Below are 25,269 nucleotides of genomic sequence, written 5' to 3'. Positions count from 1 at the left end.
CGCTTTCTCACCTGATTTCGAAGGTGTTCTTTCATGAAAGGCAGTCTTAACAAGTGATAGAGTCTCTCTGCAGTCAGGTCTCTGCTCTGATCCAGAGTCAGCTCATAACTGCAGGAGAACAGAGGAAATCCAATTTGATCGCAAAATGGATTTAAATCTTTTGCATCTAAACGAAATGTCCACAGCCTCCATCATGTGTCTGGAAGAGGTGTCTTTAAGGAAACTCGGTTTACCTACCTGCTGGACTCAAACAGTTCACACTTTGCAATCGCGTCACGTAAAGCATCTTTAATCTCCCAGGATTCTCCATCTAGATATCTGGCAAAGCTGCTGGACTGTCTCCGATCCATGGAGGATAACAACATCATGAATCGAGTTCCTCGTGTTTTCACTTTCACTGTAACAGTTGAAACACTGTAACATTCCACTTCCTCGTTTGGGTGACGTCACGGACACACGGCCAATACGCGTGTTTTATTCTGATTGCCAGATGGATAACGCATACATTTACACTCATTTATCAACTGGAAATAATAATAATAATATAATTACAGTAGAATGATACCAATAAAGAATTTAAAGTTGAAATCTTTGCGGAACATTAATAATGCGATGGGAAAACTTTAAGATCTTTCATGAAGAGTAAATGTAAATGTATGCATTGTACATATATCTCGCCCGGCATTTAATATCAAAACAATCATGCAACAAGAAAGCATATTATGGGATATGTTGAATAATAATACAAAAGTGGATACGAAAACTTAATAAAGTAACTTAATAAAGTAAAATTATATATATATATATATATATATATATATATATATATATATATATATATATATATATATATATATATATAGATGCTGATGACAAATACTAATTTTATTTCCTTATTATTATTTGCTTATTTATTTATTTATTTATTATTAACAATAATAAAATGTGCAGCATGAAAAATGTGGAGTAAATAATATTTGTTAAAGAGTAGATTTATGCCTTGTGTTTCTTGCTCTTTAATATCGAAACTTACAAGAAAGCATAGAGAATATGCTTCATTTTCTCTTTTGCTGAATTCTAAAGTTTTTTGTGTTTGTGTGTGTGTGTGTGTGTGTGTGTGTGTGTGTGTGTGTGTTTATGAAACCTTTAAAAAGTAAAAGAGTCATATTATTAGAGGACTGTAAAATGATAACATATAACAGTCAGCAATGATGCCATTATGATTATATGAAATGAGAGAAGTGGCCCACAGCTCTAGTGGATTTCATTATGTCCTATCAAGGTTAGATTGCTCCTCCCAGTCTTATCAATGGCACAGCCAGGCGCCGGAGCAGACACCAGCAGACACTAATAAACTACTGCCTGCTTTGCACAGGTCAGCGTGGTCTTTAAAAAAAAACTAAAAGAAAAAAATTACTGCCCATACGGAATGGTAATATATGACATGCATTACCCCATATCATCAGTGACATTGCCATATATGATTCTCTAAAGCCATATGTCAACAATATACTGTATATTTTATTTACATATGCAACTTTATTAAAACAACATATATACAAAAAAATCTTATATGTGTGTATATGTATTATCTATCTATCTATCTATCTATCTATCTATCTATCTATCTATCTATCTATCTATCTATCTATCTATCTATCTATCTATCTATCTGTCTGTCTGTCTGTCTGTCCGTCCATACTGTATCCTATATTTTGACCTGACTTCTTAAAATGACTTTTTATGACTTTTTGTGATCGATCATATATATATAACATTCACGATTCAAGATTTTTATTCGTCACATATAAATGAACATGATTGATTCTTTGTTGTGTACATGTATGTCTGTCTATCCAGTATGTGTGTGTTACTTGTGTGTGTTTGGTGAGTTTGACGGGACACTGTTAGTTCTGTTCATTGTTAGTTCTGGTATGACTCAAGATACACAGAAAACCCGTTTGTTTGTGAGCTCTTCTCCCAGACCTGATCCCGTGAAAGGACTGTTAACAAGTAGCTGCTGCTCTATCAGACAAGAAACTCTAAATCAATCGTCCAACAAACTCATCAAAATGTAAGCACCTCGAGGAGTCAGCCAAACGCGTTTATTCCCATCAGTCTCCAGCGCGCACTCAACTCGATCTCCAGTCAGAAGCCCGGAGAGAGGAAAAAGTGGATCTTACTAGTTTAAAAAAGGGTGAAAACAATACGGGACAATGCTGAGATCTTTCTTGCTTCTTGTTTCTCCTCTGCTGATGTCTTTCTGCGACGGAGTGTGTTTCATGTGTCCGGAGATCTGCCGCTGTTCTCAGAAGAGCATCACCTGTAACAGCGCGACGGAGAGCCTGAAGAGCAGGACTCACAGCAGACTGTAAGCACACTACATCTCATTCATCACCTTACATCTCACACACAACTAAACATTTAAGACATATTGCACTGCCTTCATTTAGTAGGACGTGTGCTTTTGGTTCCAATTTATTTACATTTTAGCGTAACAGTAAAAAAAAAATTCTGGGTTGAAAGATTATTGGAGTAGCCTAGCCTACGTTTTAAAAGAAAATACTTCAAAATGTCACTTTTAAGTTTAACTTGTCCTTCCTTTGCAATTGATTGTGAAGCTTACTAAAAATTTCTGGGATGAAAATTGTTTCAGCCTCATTTTTCCCCCAGCGATCTACTGTATATAGGTGACCGGGGCAAGTTGTCACACGGGGTATATAACATACAGAGATTTCAGGTTGGAAGGTTAGAAGTCAGGTTGGGGCAGGTTGTCACATAAGCTTAATATGCTGCAATCTTCAACAACTTTTCAGTAAAAACAAAGGCTTAATATTTATGTACTATATGCACCTTTTAAGCTTTTTTGCTGAAAAGCCAATATTTAGTTTATGCATTAATGATTATAATGCATTAAAATAATTATTAATGCAATTTCAAATTTAGACATGAAATGGAAGACAGTTTTTTTCACTTTAGTTCTACAATTTCATATTTTAAATGAAACCTGAAATCAGAATTAATAAACAGCTTGTTCTCATTATGACATCTTATCATTTAAAATGTAATATTTTATTTTATTTAAATATTTGTGTTTGTGTATATGTGTTGTTTATAGCACCTTCAAATGCAACTACACATCAGGTACCATATACAAGATGTTCATTAGCAATCATTAATTAGTTAATTAAAACTATTTAGTCATTTTTTGCTGATTCATAAAACTTATAGTGAATGTGTGAATTAATACTGAAAAGTCTGTTGACAGTGATTCACTGTGAAAATGAACCTCTTGAATATCATGTACGTGAACACATATAACACATCTGGCACACCCAAGTCAGGTCAGCTTAATTATTTCATAATAATGCTTGTATTACAGTACAGAATGTTAATTTGGAAAAAGAGAGCAGCTTAAAGGAGGTAAAGTATGTCATTTTGCTTTAATATGTGATTTGGGGGCCATTCCCTCTTCTCAGGGATTGTATGTCTGTCTTCAGTTTATTCTCGTCTCAGTACATTTTTAAAGACTCATGCAGATCTAACAACAAACACATAGCAACAACAAACCAAAAGAGACATTGGATATGCTTATCTGTGGCTCCATTTCATAACATCCCAAATGCATTTGTAGTCTAAACACATGTGTTCCATTCAGTTATCTGAACAGTGAATAAGCAGTTATCTATATTTACTCATTTAATATCTGCAAAATGTACAGTTATATAAATACATTCCACAAAAAATTCATTTTACTGAAAATAACTTGCCATTGTTTTGCCATTAAGCCATTGTTTTGGCTGATGAATTGATGATGAAAAAAATATTGCAATATTGCAAGAAAAAAATATTTACATTTAACCTTGCTTTCCATTTATTACTTAAAATACTTTTTCGATACCACAGCAAAAACTACTAGCCAAACTAAGAACGTTTGAACATAATTAAAGACGAGTGAAGGGCCGGTAAAAAATAAGAACAAAAATAATAATAGTAATAAATAAAATAATAACAATAATAAAATAATATGTCTAATTACATTTTAGTATAATAATTATTATTTTAGTTTCTATTATTCTTCCAGTCATTGGATAAGAAAAATTTTTTTTTTAATTATATATATATATATATATATAAATATATATATATATATATATATATATATATATATATTATACATAAACTTATAAACATAAGTAATATTATTTTCAATTATAATACATACAATAATAGTATTTTCATATTTAGGGAACCATGGCTACATGTATAACCTAAGACGTTCCCCTTCTAGGGACTCGAGCTGTGTTCTCTGATGAACACTTTGGAGAACTGAATTTGAGTCTCGTTGCTGGCAGGAGTTGTAGGTGGGGGGAGTAAATGAACAGTGCTCTCATCCACCCTCAATACCCATGGCTGAAGTGCCCTTGAGCAAGGCACTGAAGCCCCAGATGCTCCCCGGGAGAGAGTTCACTAATAAACCCCATAGAGTGGGGGAAGGAAGCCCAGCCCAGCCCTATTACCTGACTAAGCTTAAGGGATAAGATAAAGGAAGTAGACCATCTATTAAAAACCCTGAGGGGAGATGGCTAGAAGAGGCTCAAGGGTCTGCATACTTGAAAAACCCTATTAAGGGGGCAGCCTGAAAACGGACAACTTGAAAAAATCACTCGTCTGATCTGCCAAGGGCGGGTATCTGCCTTTATGTGAACAGACTAAATCAAGCCTTTTAGTAGTGCGCACTATTACTTCCAGCATTTGCCCGGGGCTGGAGTAAGGTGGGAGGATTCGGTGCTCAAACTTTCATCGTCAACCATATCCATGCCCTGCTCAATATAACACTATCAATGATAGTGTTGACGTGCAAGCTCTCCACCAAGACACATAACTCATAGATCGAGTGCATCCTCAGGTGTCAGAAACCTCAGACACAGAAGCACACAGTTTCTAACTATGCTCACTTGTCTTGGTTTCTCCATAACGCCTTCACACGCACTGTCAAACAAACGGCTACTGAAGACAACAAAAGTTGGTGATGTGTTTGGCAGGTGCCCTCTTCTACTTCTGGGAGCCCGTCTGTGATGTCATGGGCCAATGGGATTGGAGTTGTTTCACACGTCCAAAAATGCAGTCTATTTACACGTGCTTAATACACCGGTCCTGCTGGCAGCATTTTTCCAAAGTGTCCGCTTGAGGATGCAGAAGAGGAACAGTATTTTCAGGCTATATTTTCCAGCTAATGCATGCACTAAAGTCATAAACAGGCCTCCATCAAAATGCAGATTGACTCTTTTAACTAAAAACTGCAACTTTACTTTTTTATCTCCTGACTTGTTAGCATGATCACAATAACCTGTTAGTTTACTTTTACTCTGAAAACATGAACAGGCCTGTTAGAAGCTGTTAGCCCTGCTAAGCAGCAGCAGTGATGCAATATATGCTTCTCATTATAGTCTTGCTTACGCATGGGACCTCTACCTTTTTGGAAAAAAGCAATGGGGGAGTTATTGACATGTGGCAAGCTTGTGAAAAGTACTATCCAAAATAGACGGGTCAAGTAGTTTTGTCTGACTAACAGGTCTCTCGATTCGGCTTGCCATTGCGCCCGCTGAGCTGATTATGTTAAGAGAGTCTGTGTTTTATGTCCTTGAGGTCTTGAAATCACCTTCTTCCTCTAGTGAAACCTTGAGTCCTGATAAGAGTTATGTGCAATCAAGGGCATGAGATAAATGAATAATGTCCTTGAAAATAAGGAAAAGCTTTCAGAACTGTAATAACCCAACTGCTTGTTTTTTTTATGGTTTGTAGATTGTAAAAATGTTTTTAATTCCAATGCGGTTGAAACAAATATGTGGCAAATATAATTAACACATTAAGTTCAATCAGTTAAGTTTTGGATGGAGCATCTGTCCAAGGATAATTATTTGTACAGTGGCTACAAAAAATATTTGAACACATAAAACACAAATGTTTTCAAATGTTAATTCATTCATTCATTAATAGTAGCAATAATAAAATACCGTATATATAATAACAAGTTATAATATTTTATTTTTATAATATTAATAATATTATATTAATGTTTGATGTTATAATTAATAAAAATATAATTTAATACAAATAATAATTAATGGAAATGTTTTAAATTTAATGCCTAGTTATGATTTTATGATTTTATTATTTTTATGAATTTACTTGAGTCATGTTAAACCAGACTTTTATTTTGGCAGCTTGTAGTGAAAGCCTGTTATTCTGAAGAGTAGAATAGTTCTGAATTTGATTAATTGTACAGCTTTGTTTTTGCTTTTATTTTTTTAGCACTTAGACATGATTTGAGGCTTCTGTATGCATGTCCAGACACATTTCTAGTAGCTTACACAACCTTCCTTTAAAGATCCAGCCCTTAGATGAGCTCAGCACAGCAGAGGGTAGGAAATATGACAGCCTCCACTCCAACTGAGAGGCTTCACGAGTGTTAACTAGAGCCGGGCAGTTACTCCACACTCACATCATTAGACCTTCACTGGAAGAGATGAATCAAGCAGCGCTTCACAATTACAAACTCTGAGAGCACGGTGACCCTCTCTTAAAAACAAACCTAAGTGATAATTATCAGAGTGTAAAGGCTCCAAACTCTTAATCGAAACATGGCCCAGACATACGAGACATAATGTGACGTAATTACTACCACTTTGCATTGTTATTTTTAGCAGTGCATTGGAAAATTTGATTGTTGCTTGAAATTTAAGGTGTAATTAGTGTTATTTGTTAAATATTTACGGTAACTTTGGAATAATTGCTGTAATAACTGAATTTGATTCTTGATTCTCTGCAATGGATGCTCTGCAGTGAATGGGTGCCGTCAGAATGAGAGTCAAAACAGCTAAAAAAAAAACATCACCAATGCTACATTTCTACAAGTCTGTTCCGAAGTTTCAAATAAGAATATGGCAGAAATAGTAAGAATAATACACAGTTGTATACTATTCTGAATAATATGATTTTACATGGTTTAAGTGCTAAAAGAATGAAGGTCAATAGTCTGTTCGTTTTAGATTTGTGGTCCTTGCTGGATGAGCTTTTATCTGCTTTGTCTCAGGATAGAAGTGCTTTGCTGTTGTACAACTTCCTTGAGGCTTATCAAACCTTACAGTTTATGCCAATTTTCCACCGAATAACTAAGTTTATTAATTTTATCCAGTATGCATGAATGTTCTGTTCTGAATGGCTGTTAATGTGTTGCTATATATGACCCTGATCCACAAAACCAGTCTTAAGTGTCAATAAATAAGCTTTAGATTGATGCATGGTTTGTCAGGATCAGACAATATTTGGCCGAGATACAACTATTTGAAAATCTGGAATCTGAGGGTGCAAAAAATCATCTAAAATCATCTTTAAAGTTGTTCATATATTAATTCTTAGCAATGCATATTACTAATAAAAAATTTGGTTTTGATATATTTACGGTAGGAAATTTACAAAATATCTACATGGAACATGATCTTTACTTAATATCCTAATGATTTTTGGCATAAAAGAAAAAGCGATAATTTTGACCCATACAGTGTTTTTTTGTTTTGTTTTTTGTTTTTTTTTGGCTATTGCTACAAATATATCCTGGTGACTTAAGACAGCTTTTGAGCTCCAGGGTCACATATGGTTGCAAAAGGGTTTATTGAAATCACAAACTACTAATTAATGTTAAATTATGATTAATTAATCCTGTGTATCTCAATTTCAGAGTTTTAAACTACATCTCACTGAAAATCATCAGCACTCACAGTTTTGATGGCCTAAAGGGAGTGAAAAGAATGTGAGTAGTCACTGTTTTTAAAAATATGACACCAGATAACCAGATGTTTAGCATGTCTAGTGCAGGGTAATGCCATCCATCATCACTCCTCTTTAGGCCAGCTGGCTCGTTTCCACATCATTTGATCTGTGAAGAGAATCTTTTGATGTCCACTCCCCCTATACAGAGTCGAAGAAGCTTTCAATGGCAATTTTCTTTGAACCCTTTAAAAATAAATTAATTAATAAAAAAATCCCTCAGGACATTCAAGTTAAGAGGAACAGTTTGAACATTTGGCCTGAATAGGGGGCATTAAAAGGAGCAGTATGTTGTCTATGACAGTTTTAATACCACACTGAGACTCCAGTGGATTTTGTGAAGAATCTTACTTTCATTTATCCAAAAAAGAAGCATCTCTATCCATTGAAATGGCTTCAAATGACGTGTTTGGATTATATGGGCTACTTTGAAAAATTCTAATTGGAACTAATCTTTTTAAACGTCTTTAAAATGTAAAATGCTGAACTTTATAAAGCAGTTGATGCAGAAGTATTTTGGCCAAATTTACTGCTCCAATATTTGGCTGTTTGTGCTTTTTGTCATTTATGTAAACATTTTATGAACAAGAAATAAGTATATAATAAAAACCTGTTTGGAATAAAGACTAGACAGAGTTACAGACAGATTAGCAGGTGCATGCTTCACTATTTTTGTCATTCAGGCAAATTAAATCTCATTAATATTTGTAAGTGTTTGTGTGTGAAGTACCATTGTAGCACAATTACCATTCAGAGTTTATTGGATATTCAATTATTAGTTTGTTTTTTAATGTACTAATAAGTGACATACAGTGAATAGCAATGACGTAAAATAAATATGTTTAAATTTGTTTAATGCATGCATTTACAGAAATTATGATCAGTTCTTTGATTTCTAAAAACTGGGCAAAAATATTTTCATTATGAGAGTCACAATATTTCGAAAACAAATTCCTTTTCCAACTGGTTTTATACTTTAGCTGCTATCATTCAGTGCATTGATATTATATATTTTTCAAAGTTTAAATGCCATGAATTCAACATGAATTTAACCTGTACTTTCTACATTCCTGTTCTCATCGTGTTTATGGGACACATTTGACCTATTATTTTTCTTGTTCTTTTTTTTTGGATCCAGAGAAATCGCCCAGAGCACATCAGTGGAAACCATAGAGAAGGAAGCATTTAACAATCTTCTGAATGTCTCAGAGATGTAAGAAAGCACTCAAGGAAAAATGAAAGAGATTCACGGATCATTGAATGACTGTATTTAATTGCCTACCGTAATTAAAACAGAATGGAACAGAAAGTTCTTTCCACAGAAATGTGTCATTTGTTTGTGATTTCTCTTGTCCCAGCTCAATCCAGAACACACGGAGCCTCGTTCACATTCACAAATGGGCGTTCAACCATCTTCCCAATCTCAAATATCTGTAAGCAGCTCATCCCCAAGCTCTGTCTTTCACATTTTAATCGATGTATACAGGAAATGTATATTAATTTAAATTAAATATCATGCCTCAAGATCTCTGCTGTTAAAATCTTTAAAGTTTCCATTGCTCTGTAATAATAGCAGTGATATCTAGAAAATAAAAACTTAGATATCAGAGATAAATTTTACAAATAATTATATTTTTATATTTCTATATATATTTTCCATATGTTGTCATATATATATATATATATATATATATATATATATATATATATATATATATATATATATATATATATATATATATATGACAACATATGGAAAATATATATAGAAATATAAAAAATATATAATTATTTGTCAAATGTCTTTTTCTAGTAGTTTTTGTTATCCATATTTGATGTATTTCAGTAGTAGCATTTAAAAATTTTATCTAAAAGATATATTTCTATATTTTCTATATTTATAGTTTTTATATAACATTTTAATTACATATAAACAATGATATTTATGACATTTTTAGAAATATTGCCTTTCTCCCACACACACACACACACTGTGCCACACACACATATATACACACACACACTGTGACACATACACACACACACACACACACACACACACACATACAGACATATTTTCTCAAAATATAAATTTAGTATAACAGGTTTGGTTTTGTTTTCTTGTATCGGCAAAAACCAAAGTCCCAGTTATGTGTGTGTGTGTGTGTGTGTGTTTCTCTACAGGAGTATTTCCAACACTGGCATAGGTGTATTCCCTGACCTGACCTCCATCTTCTCCCTGGAGTCTGATTTCATTCTGTGAGTTTTACCCTGCGGCTGTCATGTCTGTGTGAGAGATGTGGTACGTGAGATTGAATGATGGAAAGTAATAGTGAAGCTGTAATGCGAGCATGCTACTGTCTTTTATCTTTCTCGAGCTGATGGAAAATGGAGTGTTATGAAAGACATAGACATACAGCTGAGAAGAGCACAGGTGTTTTAGATTAGGAGACTTGGTCTCCTTATCTTGTCAACAAAAGAGCTTATTGTTTCAACCTAAAGTGGTTTTGTTCTTTTTTAGGGAAATTTGTGATAATCTCAACCTGCGTTCAATCCCAACAAATGCTTTCATCGGAATGACGAGTGAAATCACCACAATGCAAGTATCTCACAATTGGATTCAGGGCTGTAACCTCCATGGATCAGGAATACTAAGAATTATTATTGATATTTCAATAATTATAGAATACATTCACTAGTTCACTAATGTTGTAACTCGTTACATGGCATATAGGTTTATTACCATTCACAAGTTTTGGGTCAGTAAAGTTTTTTTTTTTTAAAGAAATTAATACTTTTGTTCAGCAAAGACACATTAAAATGATCAAAATAGTCAATAAAGTCATTAAAAATGCAACAAAAGATTTATTTAAAATATTTATTGAACAGCAAATCAGTATATCAGAATGATTTATGAAGATCATGTGACACTGAAGATTGGAGTCATGATGCTGAAAATACAGCTTCGCATCACAGAAATAAATGATATTTTAATATTCAAATAGAAAACACCTGTTTTAAATTGTAATAATATTTCAAAATATTTTCTGTTTAAGCATAATTTAAACTCCAAACTGGGATATTAACATTGAAGGACATGTATTTATCTCAATATTCACATTAACAATTGATCAATATAGTTTTTTCAGTGGTCATCTATTATAATGTTTACGTCAAAGGGGTCAAACCAGTACTTTTCCTTTTGTCTTAAATTAGTTTGTATGACCATTGTCCACTCTCTCTGACCCTAAAAAAAAGAATTGGGCCTTTTTGCTGCTATGCCTTAAAATCAACTGATAAAAAGCTCCTTTTGAAATGAACGCAGCTCTTTTGCAGCACTTGTGATTTGTGGATTTGCCTTTTGCTCAAGTTCAGTTTTTAACTGCCTCATCCTTTAACAGCAGCCTTTTTGCATTACATTGTGACAGATCCATAAAACAATCACTCCTCAAACTATTAAGATCAGTTTGAAACAATCAGTTCATGCACTGGTTTGAAATGATCTTATGTTTTGCATTTTTAGTTTCAATAAATGACTCTCCATGACCTATACTAAACAAGTTAAACAAAAACAGAAGTATTATACTGGTGTTTTAAAGAGTGTTGCACAAGAGCAAGAAAGAGCCAAATTCATTTTATGGGTTACAATCCTGATGCAGTGAAATTAGGGTCAGTTTTCCAAGATGGTAGTGCTTGCATTCAAAGACTGTAAAAATATGAGTTCACGTATCACACCTAAACACGCGTGGAAAACGTAATTAGAACTAGCTACTAAATTAGTTAAAAATGCCTATCCATATACAGATATGATTCGCGAACCCCAAAGTGATTCGCGAAACCGCTACGAACTCCCGAACTGATTCAAATGATTTGCGATCCCCAAACTGACTCAAATGATTCGCGAACCCGCTTTGAACTCCCGAACTGACTCAAATGATTCGCGAACCCGCTTTGAACTCCCGAACTGACTCAAATGATTCGCGAACCCGCTTTGAACTCCCGAACTGACTCAAATGATTCGCGAACCCGCTTTGAACTCCCGAACTGACTCAAATGATTCGCGATCCCGCTACGAACTTCCGAACTGATTCAAATGATTTGCGATCCCGCTACAAACTCCCAAACTGATCAGCCAGCTGTTTTTTTCGTTGTTTTTGTTTTCCGTTCATATATATATATATATATATATATATATATATATATATATATATATATATATATATATATATATATATATATATATATATATATCAAACCACCTAGGACTAGGACTATATAGGACTAGGACTATATAGACTAGATAGGACTATATGCACATTTGTGCATATAGTCCTATTTTTTTTTTTTTTTTAATTGTATCTGAAAATGACTTTGTGCAGCTCATTCACATGTGCGCTCTGGCGCAGATCCGCCTCTCGCGATGCTCAGCTGTTCATTTAATAGCTCAACGATTTAAAAATGGGTGCGTTCGACTTGAAGTACGACTGCAGACGGTGGTTTGATTCACTCTTTTGTTGTTCTGTTTTCTTTCAGGATCAAAAATACAACAAATGAAAGCATTTATCTGTATTTCCGACTGATGAGAATTATGCATATACATCCATAAATCAGTCAATTTTTTTATTTTATTATGAGATATTTTATTCTAATGTGATCAGTGACTCAAGCACTGATGGACCAAAGAGCGCACATTTCGACATTTGCAGTAAAAACTTGAAATATAAATTCTCAGAAAATTAGATTTTTTTTTTTTTTTTTTTTTAATTGCATCTAAAATGACTTTGTGCAGCTCATTCACATGTGCGCTCTGGCGCAGATACGACTCTCGCGATGCTCAGCTGTGAATGATTTAAAAATGGATGCGTTCTACTTGAAGCACGACTCCAGACGGTGGTATGAGTCACTCTTTTGTTGTTTTGTTTTCTTTCAGGATCAAAAATACAACAAATGAAAGCATTTATCTGTAGCCTATTTACGACTGATGAGAATTATGCATATACATTCATAAATGAGTCAATTTTGTATTTTATTAGAGGATATTTTATTCTAATGTGATCAGTGACTCAAGCACTGATGGACCAAAGAGCGCGCATTTCGACATTTGCAGTAAAAACTTGAAATATAAATTCTCAGAAAATGCATTTAATACCAATATATTGATATGTCTGTTTATATACTCCATCAATAAAGCCTAACTATCCTGCCATGTGAACCAGCCCGTGGTGGACAGTAACGGAGTAGCTTTACTTCGTTACTGTACTTAAGTATATTTTTCAAGTATCTGTACTTTACTGGAGTAGTTTTATTTTTAGTAACTTTTACTTTTACTTCACTACATTCCAAAGAATAAGATCGTACATATCGTTACTCCCTATAATATATCACGTGCTCCGACACGCAGAAGCGGTGTCTGATTCATCATGAACGAACTGAGTCTTTTCAAAATAAACTTTAATCGGATCGCGAATCGCACCAAACGATTCGTTTACGAATTAGAATGATCCGATTGCAGCTGTTCTGGAGTGGACCACTCACTGATTCAAATGAACCGTTAAGTGCGAGTCTACAGAAGTAAGAACCGGCAGATCTTGTGAGCGTGCGTCTGATGTTGCTAAAAGTAAGTTATTAATGTCGAAATTTAGGATTAATTATTGTAACTGAAAATCATATTTAGGTCAAAATTGTCAGTTGTTTGGGAACTAAATCCGCTGTAAAGAGTGATCTGTTTAAGCCCACTGAAATGCTCCAGTGCAAACGCAGACACATCAATCAGCGTCTCTGTGTTTTAGGTTAAAAAATTAAATTAAAGAACCTTAAACTAACACAGATTAAATAAAATAACTCATGCATGTCCAAATTACCCGCTACCGTAATATTAACAGTTTTATTAAAATGCTACCATGACATCTGTTTTTATATTGTGTATTAACAGTAACGTTATACATATGTATATTGTTTGGATTAACTAGACGAGTAACGTTAGACAGACATGAATGTTTATTCATAACAGTACTGAAAATAAGTAAATATTGTAGCTGATGTTAAATGTCTAGCTTACAAGCTTGCTGGTGCTAACTTGAAGTAATTTTTATAAATAATGTCCAAATATTTTTATTCAACCACCTATATATATATGTAGCCTATATAGATTACATCTAGGGACAAAAGAAAGGATGTGATGTTCAGAACATGGTAACTAGTAATTATCAAAGAGGGGAAGAGATGCACCCCGTTTGGCCAGGGGTGTTTTTACACCACAGACAAGGTTTGAGAAGGAAAAAATCATTATGAAAATATAATTATATTTTCCTTAAAATGTTCTTCCTAACTTCAGGCCTTATTATCATGTCATATATAACTGTGATGTTCTGTAAAACCACAAACTTTAAAACACTTTCACAGATCACAGATTCCAAAATAATATTTGGTAGCACAACTATTAATAGTTCTAATAATAAATCATCATATTTTCATGATTTCTAAAGATCATGTGACACTGAAGACTGGAGGAATGATGCTGAAAATACAGCTGCACATCACAGAAATAGATTATATTTTAAAGGATATTAAAATAGAAACCATTATTTTATATATTTTATTTTGATAATTTAGAATTATTACTGAAATACAACCTTTTTTGTTTCAAACAGTTCAATGAACAATAATAAATGAAGTACCTGGAGCTGACAATGAAGTAAATGTATAATAATTAGCAAAGATGATTAATTTAGCGCTGTAAACGCGCGTGTGAGGGGCGGAGACGCGCCGCGGAGCGTCAGACGCGCGTGAGGACCAAACACAGCAGAACGGTAGGAAACTTCACTCCTCTTATTATTTCTCTTTTACTATAGCGATTTATTTTTAGACACGTGATCTGAGTCTTTCATAGATTTGTAGAGTTATTAGAGTATAGAGTTAGAGAAATTGAGTTTTTTTTTTTTACATTCTTTGGTCGAAGTTTTCAGATCGGCAATTCGGAACCTGTTCGCGACTCTATTGATTCAGATCGTCACTTCGGAGCCTGTTCGCGACTCCGTTGATTCAGATCGGGACTTCGGAGCCTGTTCGCGACTCGGTTGATTCAGAACGGCACTTCGCAGCCTGTTCGCGACTCGGTTGATTCAGATCGGCACTTCGGAACCTGTTCGCGACTCGGTTGATTCAGATCGGCACTTCGGAGCCTGTTCGCGACTCGGTTGATTCAGATCGGCACTTCGGAGCCTGTTCGCGACTCGGTTGATTCAGATCGGCACTTCGGAGCCTGTTCGCGACTCGGTTGATTCAGATCGGCACTTCGGAGTCTGTTCGCGACTCTGTTGATTCAGATCGGCACTTCGGAGCCTGTTCGCGACTCGGTTGATTCAGATCGGCACTTCGGAGCCTGTTCGCGACTCGGTTGATTCAGATCGGCACTTCGGAACCTGTTCGCGACTCGGTTGATTCAGATCGGGACATCGGGGCATGTTTGAGATTTTTTTAAATTCAGATCTGGACATCGAAGCAGGAAGTGTTTGTCAAACAGTTAATTGGTGATAAATGAATATTTGGACTTGAGGCTTTTTTTTACTTGTCGATTCAGCATGTACATGGACCCACACACAAAGGTGGACACACTCTAGACTTAATCATCAGTAGAGCTCTAAACTTTTCATCCATTGTTATTAAGGACGGTACTGAAAATAAGTAAATATTGTTAGCTGATGCTAACTGTCTAGCTAACAAACTTGCTGGTGCTAACTTGAGGTAATTTTTATAAATAATGTCCAAATATTTTCATTCAACCACCTATATATATATATATATATATATATATATATATATATATATATATATATATATATATATATATATATATATATATATATATATTACATCTGGGGAGAAAAGAAAGGATGTGATGTTCAGAACATGGTAACTACAGTAATTATCAAAGAGGGGAAGAGATGCACCCCGTTTGGCCAGTGGTGTTTTTACACCCCAGACAAGGTTTGAGAAGGAAAAAATCATTATGAAAATATAATTATATTTTCCTTAAAATCTTCAGGCCTTATTATCATGTCATATATAACTGTGATGTTCTGTAAAACAACAAACTTTAAAATACTTTGTTCTTACTGGAGAAAATCAGATGGTCATCTCTGTTTTCTCTCAGGTACATCACAGTGTAAGCTTCACAGTTAACATTACTCTCATCAGTGTAGTCCATATCAACAACAAAAATATATCTTGACTCCATATAGTGGTTATTTTGGAAAAATCCCAGGTATTTTGAACAGTAGAATTATAAAAAAAAAAAGAAAAAAAAAGTGCTAATATAAAATAAAATGAGCCTATATAAAATTGCAAACATCTATCTTTCAGTACTTTTTTACTTAAGTACATAAAAAATTTAGTACTTTTATACTTTCACTTGAGTAAAATTGAAAAAGGAGTACTTTTACTTTTACTGGAGTAATATTCTATTATACTTATCTGTACTTTTACTCAAGTACTTGATTTGTGTACTTCGTCCACCACTGGAACCAGCCTTAAGAGACAGGGTTATCGGGAAATGCAGCCCAGGTATAATGCGTTTCTTGTGTAATGAAGATTCCAAAGCGCTCTTCTTTGGTCAAAACCATGGAGAGCGATCGCGGATAGGTCTGACTTATGCACCGAAACTTTTAACAATGCAACAAAATATTTAAAGAGCATCAAACTATTAAAATCTATATTATGTATACGCACAGATAATATAACAGTAGGCTATATTAGTCAATATTTTTTTTATTAGGTTAAGCAGTGATTGGATAACGTTTTTTTTATATATATATTTTATATTTTTTATTTATTTAACATTTTTAATTTAAGGCCCACCCACAATTGGTCTGGCCAATCCAAAACTGGAATCCTGGCGCCTTGCCTGGGCAACACTGAGCTGTGCGTAATGCCCACAGACGTGAAGTGAACGAGACAGAGACAGATTTACAAAACAGATTTAACTAATCATAAAGTAAATCAGGATGCATAACACAGCCTACTATAGGGCTACACTAACCCCCTGCCCCCCCCCCCCCCCCCCCTCACAATATAGTTCCCACTCCCTGCTCACCCTCATGTCATTCTAAACCTGTAAGGTCTCCATTCATCTTCGGAACACAAATTAAGATATTTCTTGAAGAATTCCGAGACCTCTCTGACCTTTCAGCTGACACATAATAGCATGCGCTGCTCACGTTCAGTGCATGGATCCTCAGTTCATGGAAAATAGCACCATGGTGAAATCAAGGAGACAATTTGTTGAATATATATATTTTTGGGGGGGGGGGGGGTACAAAAAGTATTCTCCGTAGATTCGTAAAATTATTGTTGAACCCCTGTTATGGATTATTTTACCGATCTTCTTGCCACGTTTCTGGACCTAGATCGGGATAATTACATTGCTGTCTATGGAAGGGTCAGAGAGGTCTCAGAATTCATCAAAAATATCTTAATTTGTGTTCCAAAGATGAACGAGTTGTCCCGAACTGCTCCGAACTCCAGAAACTCGAAATTCAAATGATTTGCGATCCCCAAACTGACTCTAATAATTCGCGAACCCGGTCCGAACTCCTGAACTGACTCAAATGATTCGCGATCCCCGAACTGATTCAAATGATTCGCGATCCCGCTCCGATCTCTCGAACTGACTCAAATGATTCGCAAACCCGCTCCGAACTTTCGAACTGATTCAAATGATTCGCGAACCCGCTCCGAACTTTCGAACTGATTCAAATGATTCGCGAACCCGCTCCGAACTTTCGAACTGATTAAAATGATTCGCGATCCCGCTCCGATCTCTCGAACTGACTCAAATGATTCACGAACCCGCTCCGAACTTTCGAACTGATTCAAATGATTCGCGATCCCGCTCCGATCTCTCGAACTGACTCAAATGATCCGCGAAGCCGCTCCGAACTCCCGAACTGATTCAAATGATTTGCGGTCCCCAAATTGACTCAAATGATTCGCGAACCCGCTACGAACTCGCGAACTGATTCAAATGATTCGCGATCCCGCTCCGAACTCCCGAACTGACTTAAATGATTCGCAATCATCCACCAATCAGAACACATGAGAACTCTTTGACCACAGCTGCTGTGCTTCAAAAGCGCTTGCAGAAGCTTCTCTGAGGTGGTTGGATCGCATCAGATTGTGGTTAATCTCGCAGATCATGACTTATATCTACTATTCCTCCTTTGAACTCCCACCTCTTCTGTGGGTTTTATTGTTCTGGGTCTTAATTTGGCCTCCTGGTGTCTCACAAAAGAAACATTTTTAATCTCCAAGGTGAACGTTATGACAACGTGTATTAGCAGCGTTTTCTCAAGTTAAAGAAGTTGTTAACATGAACATCTGCTGTTTATTTCTCTCGATGTGCACACTTTTATAGCATTAAAATGTGTATTGTTTCATTTGGTTAACTGCAAGTGCACAGAAGCGTTCTTTGTTTACATTAGTTCAGAGGAAAACGCAGCCCTGAAGAGTTTTATATATACATACGGCGTTAAATAAATCTGCAACACAATAAATCTGAGTGTGTGTAGGGGAGGGGCACTGTGACTAGCCTATCACAGGAAGCAGACATGGTCAGCAACCCAATGAGAATTTTTATTTAATCCGAGCACAGATATTAACTCGTATTACTCGTATAATACTTGTACTCGGCAAAAGAGCTTTATCCGTACCGGATACTCGTTTCAGCAGGGTATCCGGCTCAACTCTAATGCTTAGCACTTGTTGGCCCTTTTGCCTTCTATCTGTGGTCCAGGTCACCCCTAGACTATCTGGATTGGGTTCAGGTCCAGTGACTGTGGAGGCCAGGTCATCTGGCGCAGCACTCCATCACTCTCCTTCTTGGTCAAATAGCCCTTGATGCCTTCAGTGTGAATGAACATAAAGAAAACTCTATATATATATTACTAGGGATAATCTGCTAATCATATTTGTTTCCCTCTTTTTGTCTCCTCAGGAATCTCTTTAACAATGGATTTCAAGAAATAGAAAGCCATGCCTTCAATGGAACTAAAATACGAGAACTGTAAATATTGACAAATTTTGGATACACTAATCTCCTTTCAGTTCTGCTTTAGTCATGCTGTTAGTCTACAGTATTGTGCTTTACACTGTACAAATATGCTTGTTTTAAACAAAAGATTATTGTAGGAAATACTATTCTATACTACAATACTATATTATTTGTGAAATGTGCTAGCAAATTCTGAGTGAAAATTGTTTCATAGTAAATCCGGTATCATCAGTATAATCTGTTTGTTTTGCAGGCTTTTAAAGAACAACAGAAATCTGCGTCTGATTCATGAAGATGCTTTCAGAGGAGCGTTTGGTCCCACTAGGCTGTAAGTGATATGGCACTGAAATACTCTCGCCAAGACTTTCCTCTACTCTTGCAAATTGACTGTGAAGAGTTAATTTCGTCTTTCCTCTTCTCTTGACCGAGTGCTTAGTGTCGAGTCTTATCAGATGTCGGTGTGAATGAACTAGAGTTTTACCAAACATGCTTTTAACTTTCAAGAAAACCTGAAGACCTTGCTTGGCTGGTTCAGGTGTGATTGATTGCAGGAGCACAAGGAATCAGGATTGAGCACCGCCCAGAGGGTGTCCATATATAATTAAAAGTTTCTCATTCACTGATGATGGGAAGAGCACATTCTTAATGTGCATGTTTAATTTGGTAAATATATGCATGTTTAATTTGGTAAATGGCTCAAGTTTAACATTTTGAAAATGGTGCATTTTTAGCAAAAAGAATTGCATCATATGAACTCAGAATTGAGAGAAAATTCAGAATTGCTAATTTATATCTCGCCATCATCCAGCAATTCTGAATTTTCTCTCAATTCTGAGTTCATATGATGCTATTCTTTTTGCTAAAAATGCACCATTTTCAAAATGTTAAACTTGAGCCATTTACCAAATTAAACATGCACATTAAGAATGTGCTCTTCCCATCATCAGTGAATGACAAACTTTTAATTATATATGGACACCCTCTGGGCGGTGCTCAATCCTGATTTATTTTTCTCCTGCAATCAATATATATATATTGATAATATATATTATAAGTCCAAACTGCATGATGTAAAAGTCTAAAGTCACAATCAATCTTTCTTTATTCTAAGATTCCACAGTACTGGGACCCAGTGCTTCTCTTCTAAATGCAGTATTTTCCTCTCTGTTGTTCACCTCCAGGGATGTTTCATCCACGGCCCTGGAGACACTGCCCTCTCGTGGCCTGGACTCTGTGCTGACGCTGGTGGCTCGTTCAGCGTTCGCTCTGAAGAGACTTCCTCCTCTGAACGGACTGAAGAGCCTGAGAGAAGCGCAGCTCACGTATCCCAGCCACTGCTGTGCTCTACTCAGCTGGGACTCCAACAGGTCAACACACCAATCAAAACGGGAATCAAATATTATTTCATTTTATTGGTTGTCGTTTTGAATTAGGACATCACTTCTCGCTGAATGAACATTATAAAATCATTGACATAATGAGATTACAATAGAGCTCCTATAAGATTTAAGCAGCTGAGATGTATTTTTAATATTATGTGTATTTTGTGGTTCTCATACAGGGAGGAATCTGTTATCACTGCATTAAGAAATGGATCATCAATCTGTGCAGACGATTCACCAGCTAAGTAAGACTAAAGTTCTGTTTTCTGATTGCAAAGCCTTGTATTTTGAAGGGAAAAATTTTGGCTGATTTACAATGAAGAGCTAATAATACTTATCTATCTATCTATATCTATATATATATATTTAAAATTAAGCACTAATATATAAGCTTAATTAACCTCTCAGTGTTATTTTAGTGTCATTGATTTACTACTAAAGTTTTTATTAATATTTAGAATTTTTAGAAAGTTAAAGTTTTTTACATTTTGTTGTGCTTTTGTGATTTTTTTTTATTAATATAAATATAAATATATGTGACCCTGGAACACAAAACCAGTCTTAAATTGCTGGGTTATATTTTTAGCAATAGCCAAAAAACAACATTGTATCAATTATTTTTTAAATGCCTAAAATCCTTAGGATATTAAGTAAAGATCATGTTCTATGAAGATATTTTGTAAATTTCCTATCGTTAATGTTTCAAAATGTAATTTTTGATAAGGAATATGAATTGCTAAGAATTCATTTGGACAACTTTAAAGGCAATTTGTTTTTGTTTTTTTGCACCCTCATATTCCAGATTTTTATATAATTGTATCCAAATATTGTCAGATCCTAATAAACCATAAATCAATGGAAAACTTATTTATTCAGCTTTCAGATGGTTTAAAAATCTACATTTCAAATATTTGACACTTAAGATTGCCTTTGTGGTCCAGGGTCACATATTTAATTTTATTTCAGTACAATTCTTCAGAGACCAGATCATATGATCTACTTAATCCTTATGAATTTTATACCTCCGTACTCTTGATTTATATTTTAGTCAAACATTTTACTGATTTTGTTGTGTCTTGATCATTTTATTAGTTTTTTTTATAAGCCTATATAGTTTTTATTATTTTTTTAAGAATGAAAATAAGAAATGTTGCTTGCTATCTGGATGAGATAAAACAAGCTTAAATTTTTTTATTTTGTATTTTATGTTAGGTCACGTTTAACTTTTTATTAATTATTTTATTGGTTTTATTTAAAAATAATTAGCCCCATCTATAAAACTACTTAGGCAAAGTATTGTGTCCTATTTTTCACCATACTGTGACCTGACTGTTTTCTCGTTCTCAGTCCATCTGATGTCGCCTCTGATGATTCTCTTGCATCTGACATTGATGGATACACCTCAGCTGAGGACAGGTTTGGCAGGATGGACTTCCATTACCCAGACTTGGACGAGTGTCACCGACCGGCCCTCCAGTGCAGCCCAGAGGCCGATGCCTTCAACCCCTGCGAGGACATCGCCGGGTTCAGCTTCTTGCGGGTGGCTATTTGGTTCATCAACGTTCTGGCCATCGTCGGCAACCTGACCGTGCTACTTGTGTTATTTACCAGCCGCTGCAAACTGACCGTCCCCAAATTCCTGATGTGCCACCTGGCCTTCGCCGACCTCTGCATCGGTGTGTATCTGCTTATGATCGCCACCGTGGATCTCATGACACGAGGGCATTACAGTCAGCACGCTATCGAGTGGCAAACTGGAGCGGGATGCGGGATCGCCGGGTTTCTGTCGGTGTTCGGCGGCGAACTATCTGTCTATACTCTGTCTACCATAACTGTTGAGCGCTGGCACACGATCACACACGCTCTGCGTCTGGAGCGCCGTCTGGGATTGAGGCACGCTTCTTCGATAATGGTCGTCGGATGGGTGGTTTGTCTAGGAATGGCTCTCCTCCCCTTAATGGGCGTCAGCAGCTACAACAAAGTCAGCATGTGTTTGCCGATGGACATCGAGACGCCTTTATCCCAAGCCTACATTATACTCCTCCTGCTGTTCAACGTCGGCGCTTTTCTTGTGGTTTGCGGCTGCTATGTGCGCATCTACACCGCCGTTCGCAACCCAGAGTTTCCTGGACGCACTGCCGACGCCAAGATCGCCAAACGCATGGCTGTGCTGATCTTCACCGACTTTCTGTGCATGGCTCCCATTTCGTTTTTCGCCATCTCTGCGGCCTTCAAAGTCCCGCTTATCACGGTGACCAATTCTAAGATCCTCCTTGTGCTTTTCTACCCCATCAACTCGTGCACAAACCCCTTCCTCTATGCCATCTTCACCAGGGCCTTCAGAAAGGACGCATACATCCTTCTGAGCTCCATGGGCTGCTGCGAGAGCAAAGCCAACTTGTACCGAATGAAGACGTACTGCTCGGAGAACGTCACCCGAAGCAAGAGCAGCTCCGGCTCCAATGGGAACTCCAAAGCTCCTCGCGCAGTTGTGTGGATGTCCAGCTTTCCTCACGTAACACCTCGATCGCAAATGCAAAGGGTGTAGACAAAAGGACATTCAGACTCATTTAATTCCATTATTTTCTTGATGTTCTGCACTTGAACATTGCTCAGTCTTATCTGGGAAGATGATTTGGTTTGCAGAGGATAATGCTACTCATTTTCACTCTTATTTGTAAATGTATCGACTTATAATTCAGAAGACGTATGTCTCTTTTGACAGAGAATCTAGAGGCTTTTGATGCATCAAAAAGCCACACTATGTGACAATCTCTACAATATCTTATTTTACAGTGAGGTGGGAACCATTAGACATTTTCAGAAACTCTTCACATGCTACAAGAGCATTTTATCCAGTGGTTGCCTGAATTTTGTATGAATGTTCTTTTACATAATTGCTGTAAAAAGTTTAATTTGTCAGTTTAAGGTCTTTTAATGTGGAAAAGAGTTTCCTTATTTCAGGTATAGGCCTATATTGTTATTTAACTCAGCTAGTTGCCATCACTGATATTTGAAGAACACTCCAGTCTGATTGTCTGAGCGGGTTTATATGGGCCACTGGGGAAGAGCGCCACTTTGTGGACACATTTGAAAACTAGCTAGGCCTATTGTTTTGAACATTACAAGAACGTTTTTTAATTACTGTAGTATTAGAGGTCTAATAAAATTTATGCAAAATCTTGTTTGTATTCTGTTATTATGCACTTGAATTCCTAAACTAGACGAAGTATTTTTGACACTGCCTAATCGGCAAGTCATGTACATTCATTCATTTTCGCATTTTTATTTAAATGTCACAGCATTTTTTCACATTTTATTTCAAGGTGCCTTCACATAATATATATATATATATATATATATATATATATATATTTTATTATTATTATTATTATTATTATTTTTTTTTTTTTTATTTCAGGCCTAAATGATTTAGGGAAATTGCAACAACACTATAAAATGTATTTATTTCTACCGATAATCATTCAAAATAAACTTTAAAATATTAATTATAAAATGATTACCGATTAGTAAACTAACAAAAACATCACATATCGGGTAATATTTTCGAGAGAGGCATCAGGACGCAAATGCATCTCCCCTGTGAATTTCACACAGTGTGAAACCACCATCCCCTTTAGCTCAATAATGACGTGTATATTATGTAAAATTGATCGTGCAAATTAAATAGGCTACTTATGATAATTCACGAGCTAAAAAACGGCTACTTTAGTTTTTCTGGGATGTTTGGCTTCACTGTGCAAGAGGAACCTTAAACCTTGTGATAATCTTCATTTGTGAACTACAAATCGAACTGAAAACAATGTATGCAGCTAACTGAGGTCTGCTGTAGCCTACTTTATCCCAACTTTACACAAAGAATGCAATCATTCAGTCAGTGACGGATGCACAAAAGTTTGAATGAACAAAAATGTGCAAACTAATACAAACAATAAAACTGTTATGAAATCATGAATCAAGTTTGCGCAACGCTGAACATATATTTACATTTTGGTGAAATATTCCATTAAATTTGCTGAGATAGATTCAAGGAGCGTGGACTAAAATTCTCAACTCCACGCGCATGTCCGGGAAACTCATGAATATTCATGTAACTCCGGTCATGGCACCCGAAAATCCCGTAACACCCCTGTGCCGTCCGTTCCTCTCCAACAGGAGCGCGCGTGGAATCAGCTGCGCTCATCACGGCGATGCGCGCGCATTACAGATCAAAACAGCAAAGATGTTATATGATCTGCACGTACTCTACTTCATGCGTCTGTTGTTCATCTGACACACTTAGAAGAAAGGAAAAAGAATAGAAAGTGCCATGGGCTTTATTTTAGGCAGAAGACTCTCCGCGATGTTGCGCTTTTTAACTCCACTGCTCGTCGGATTGTTTTTACACTCAATCAGAGTCACAACTGGTAAGATGTGCGATTTTCTTAAAGTTCGTGTGATGTTTTGTGGATGCTTTAAACGCAAGTGAATCAGCAACCTCAGAAAGTTCATAAAGTGCTGTTAAAGCCCGTGCATGTGATGAGATTTGTGTGGTCTAATGCTTTGTTTTTGTCATTTGGAAGCGATTTACAGTATGCGCAGGATCTTTAAATGAATTCTGGTTGGCAACACAAAACGTTTGCTTTTCTACATGAAAAACTTTGATTTGTTACTTATGTACTTTCAATATTCAAGTATAGCTACGCTACTAAATATTAATGAAGTGAATACATTTTTAAGATTAATATGACATTAACTTTTCAGAAATGCAACGTAGATCTCAAACTAGACAGTGAAAATTGATGGACTTTTATTCACTGTAAAGTTTTGAGGATTACAGTGCTGTGATAATAATCTATCTTAGTTTCATAAAGATTTAGAAACTAGTCTGTGACTCTATTTAGGTCCTGTGGTTAAAAGGCTATAAATGATGAGATTTTACTGAAATCTCACAGTAGATATTCCTAATCGTTTGTTGTGCAGCACTGTTGTTGACACAATTTTGTTTTT

General features: G+C 35.8%; 3 protein-coding genes across 4 annotated transcripts in view; 2 read left to right on the top strand and 1 right to left on the bottom strand.

Moving 5' to 3' along the window:
- Window positions 1–465, bottom strand: part of acoxl (acyl-CoA oxidase-like) — a 37,239-nt gene extending 36,774 nt beyond the window's left edge. The window contains exons 1-2 of one of the 2 annotated variants that reach the window (XM_052612474.1): window positions 238–465; window positions 12–108 (exon numbers count right to left, since the gene is read on the bottom strand). In XM_052612474.1, the coding sequence (XP_052468434.1) occupies window positions 12–108; window positions 238–368 (228 nt within the window). In that variant the 5' untranslated portion in view covers window positions 369–465. The remainder of the gene's footprint in view (window positions 1–11; window positions 109–237) is intronic. The other variant, XM_052612473.1, reaches the window with a different exon arrangement.
- Window positions 1–23,443, top strand: part of lhcgr (luteinizing hormone/choriogonadotropin receptor) — a 59,506-nt gene extending 36,063 nt beyond the window's left edge. Inside the window, exons 4-14 of the mRNA XM_052612472.1 lie at window positions 2,275–2,371; window positions 7,742–7,813; window positions 8,969–9,043; window positions 9,189–9,263; window positions 10,015–10,089; window positions 10,352–10,429; window positions 18,821–18,889; window positions 19,131–19,205; window positions 20,059–20,244; window positions 20,439–20,504; window positions 21,607–23,443. Of these exons, the coding sequence (XP_052468432.1) occupies window positions 2,275–2,371; window positions 7,742–7,813; window positions 8,969–9,043; window positions 9,189–9,263; window positions 10,015–10,089; window positions 10,352–10,429; window positions 18,821–18,889; window positions 19,131–19,205; window positions 20,059–20,244; window positions 20,439–20,504; window positions 21,607–22,807 (2,069 nt within the window). The 3' untranslated portion in view covers window positions 22,808–23,443. The remainder of the gene's footprint in view (window positions 1–2,274; window positions 2,372–7,741; window positions 7,814–8,968; window positions 9,044–9,188; window positions 9,264–10,014; window positions 10,090–10,351; window positions 10,430–18,820; window positions 18,890–19,130; window positions 19,206–20,058; window positions 20,245–20,438; window positions 20,505–21,606) is intronic.
- Window positions 23,444–24,407: 964 nt separating this feature from the next.
- The window catches only part of mertka (c-mer proto-oncogene tyrosine kinase a), a 28,235-nt gene continuing 27,373 nt past the window's right edge, over window positions 24,408–25,269 (top strand). The window contains exon 1 of the mRNA XM_052612471.1: window positions 24,408–24,686. Coding sequence (XP_052468431.1) covers window positions 24,590–24,686 — 97 coding nt within the window. The 5' untranslated portion in view covers window positions 24,408–24,589. The remainder of the gene's footprint in view (window positions 24,687–25,269) is intronic.

Source organism: Carassius gibelio, chromosome A13 (genome assembly GCF_023724105.1).
Source record: "Carassius gibelio isolate Cgi1373 ecotype wild population from Czech Republic chromosome A13, carGib1.2-hapl.c, whole genome shotgun sequence".
In the NCBI taxonomy this organism is placed as follows: Eukaryota; Metazoa; Chordata; class Actinopteri; order Cypriniformes; family Cyprinidae; genus Carassius; species Carassius gibelio.
Note: the sequence above shows the minus strand (reverse complement) of the source record. Positions and strands in the feature narration are given on the sequence as shown.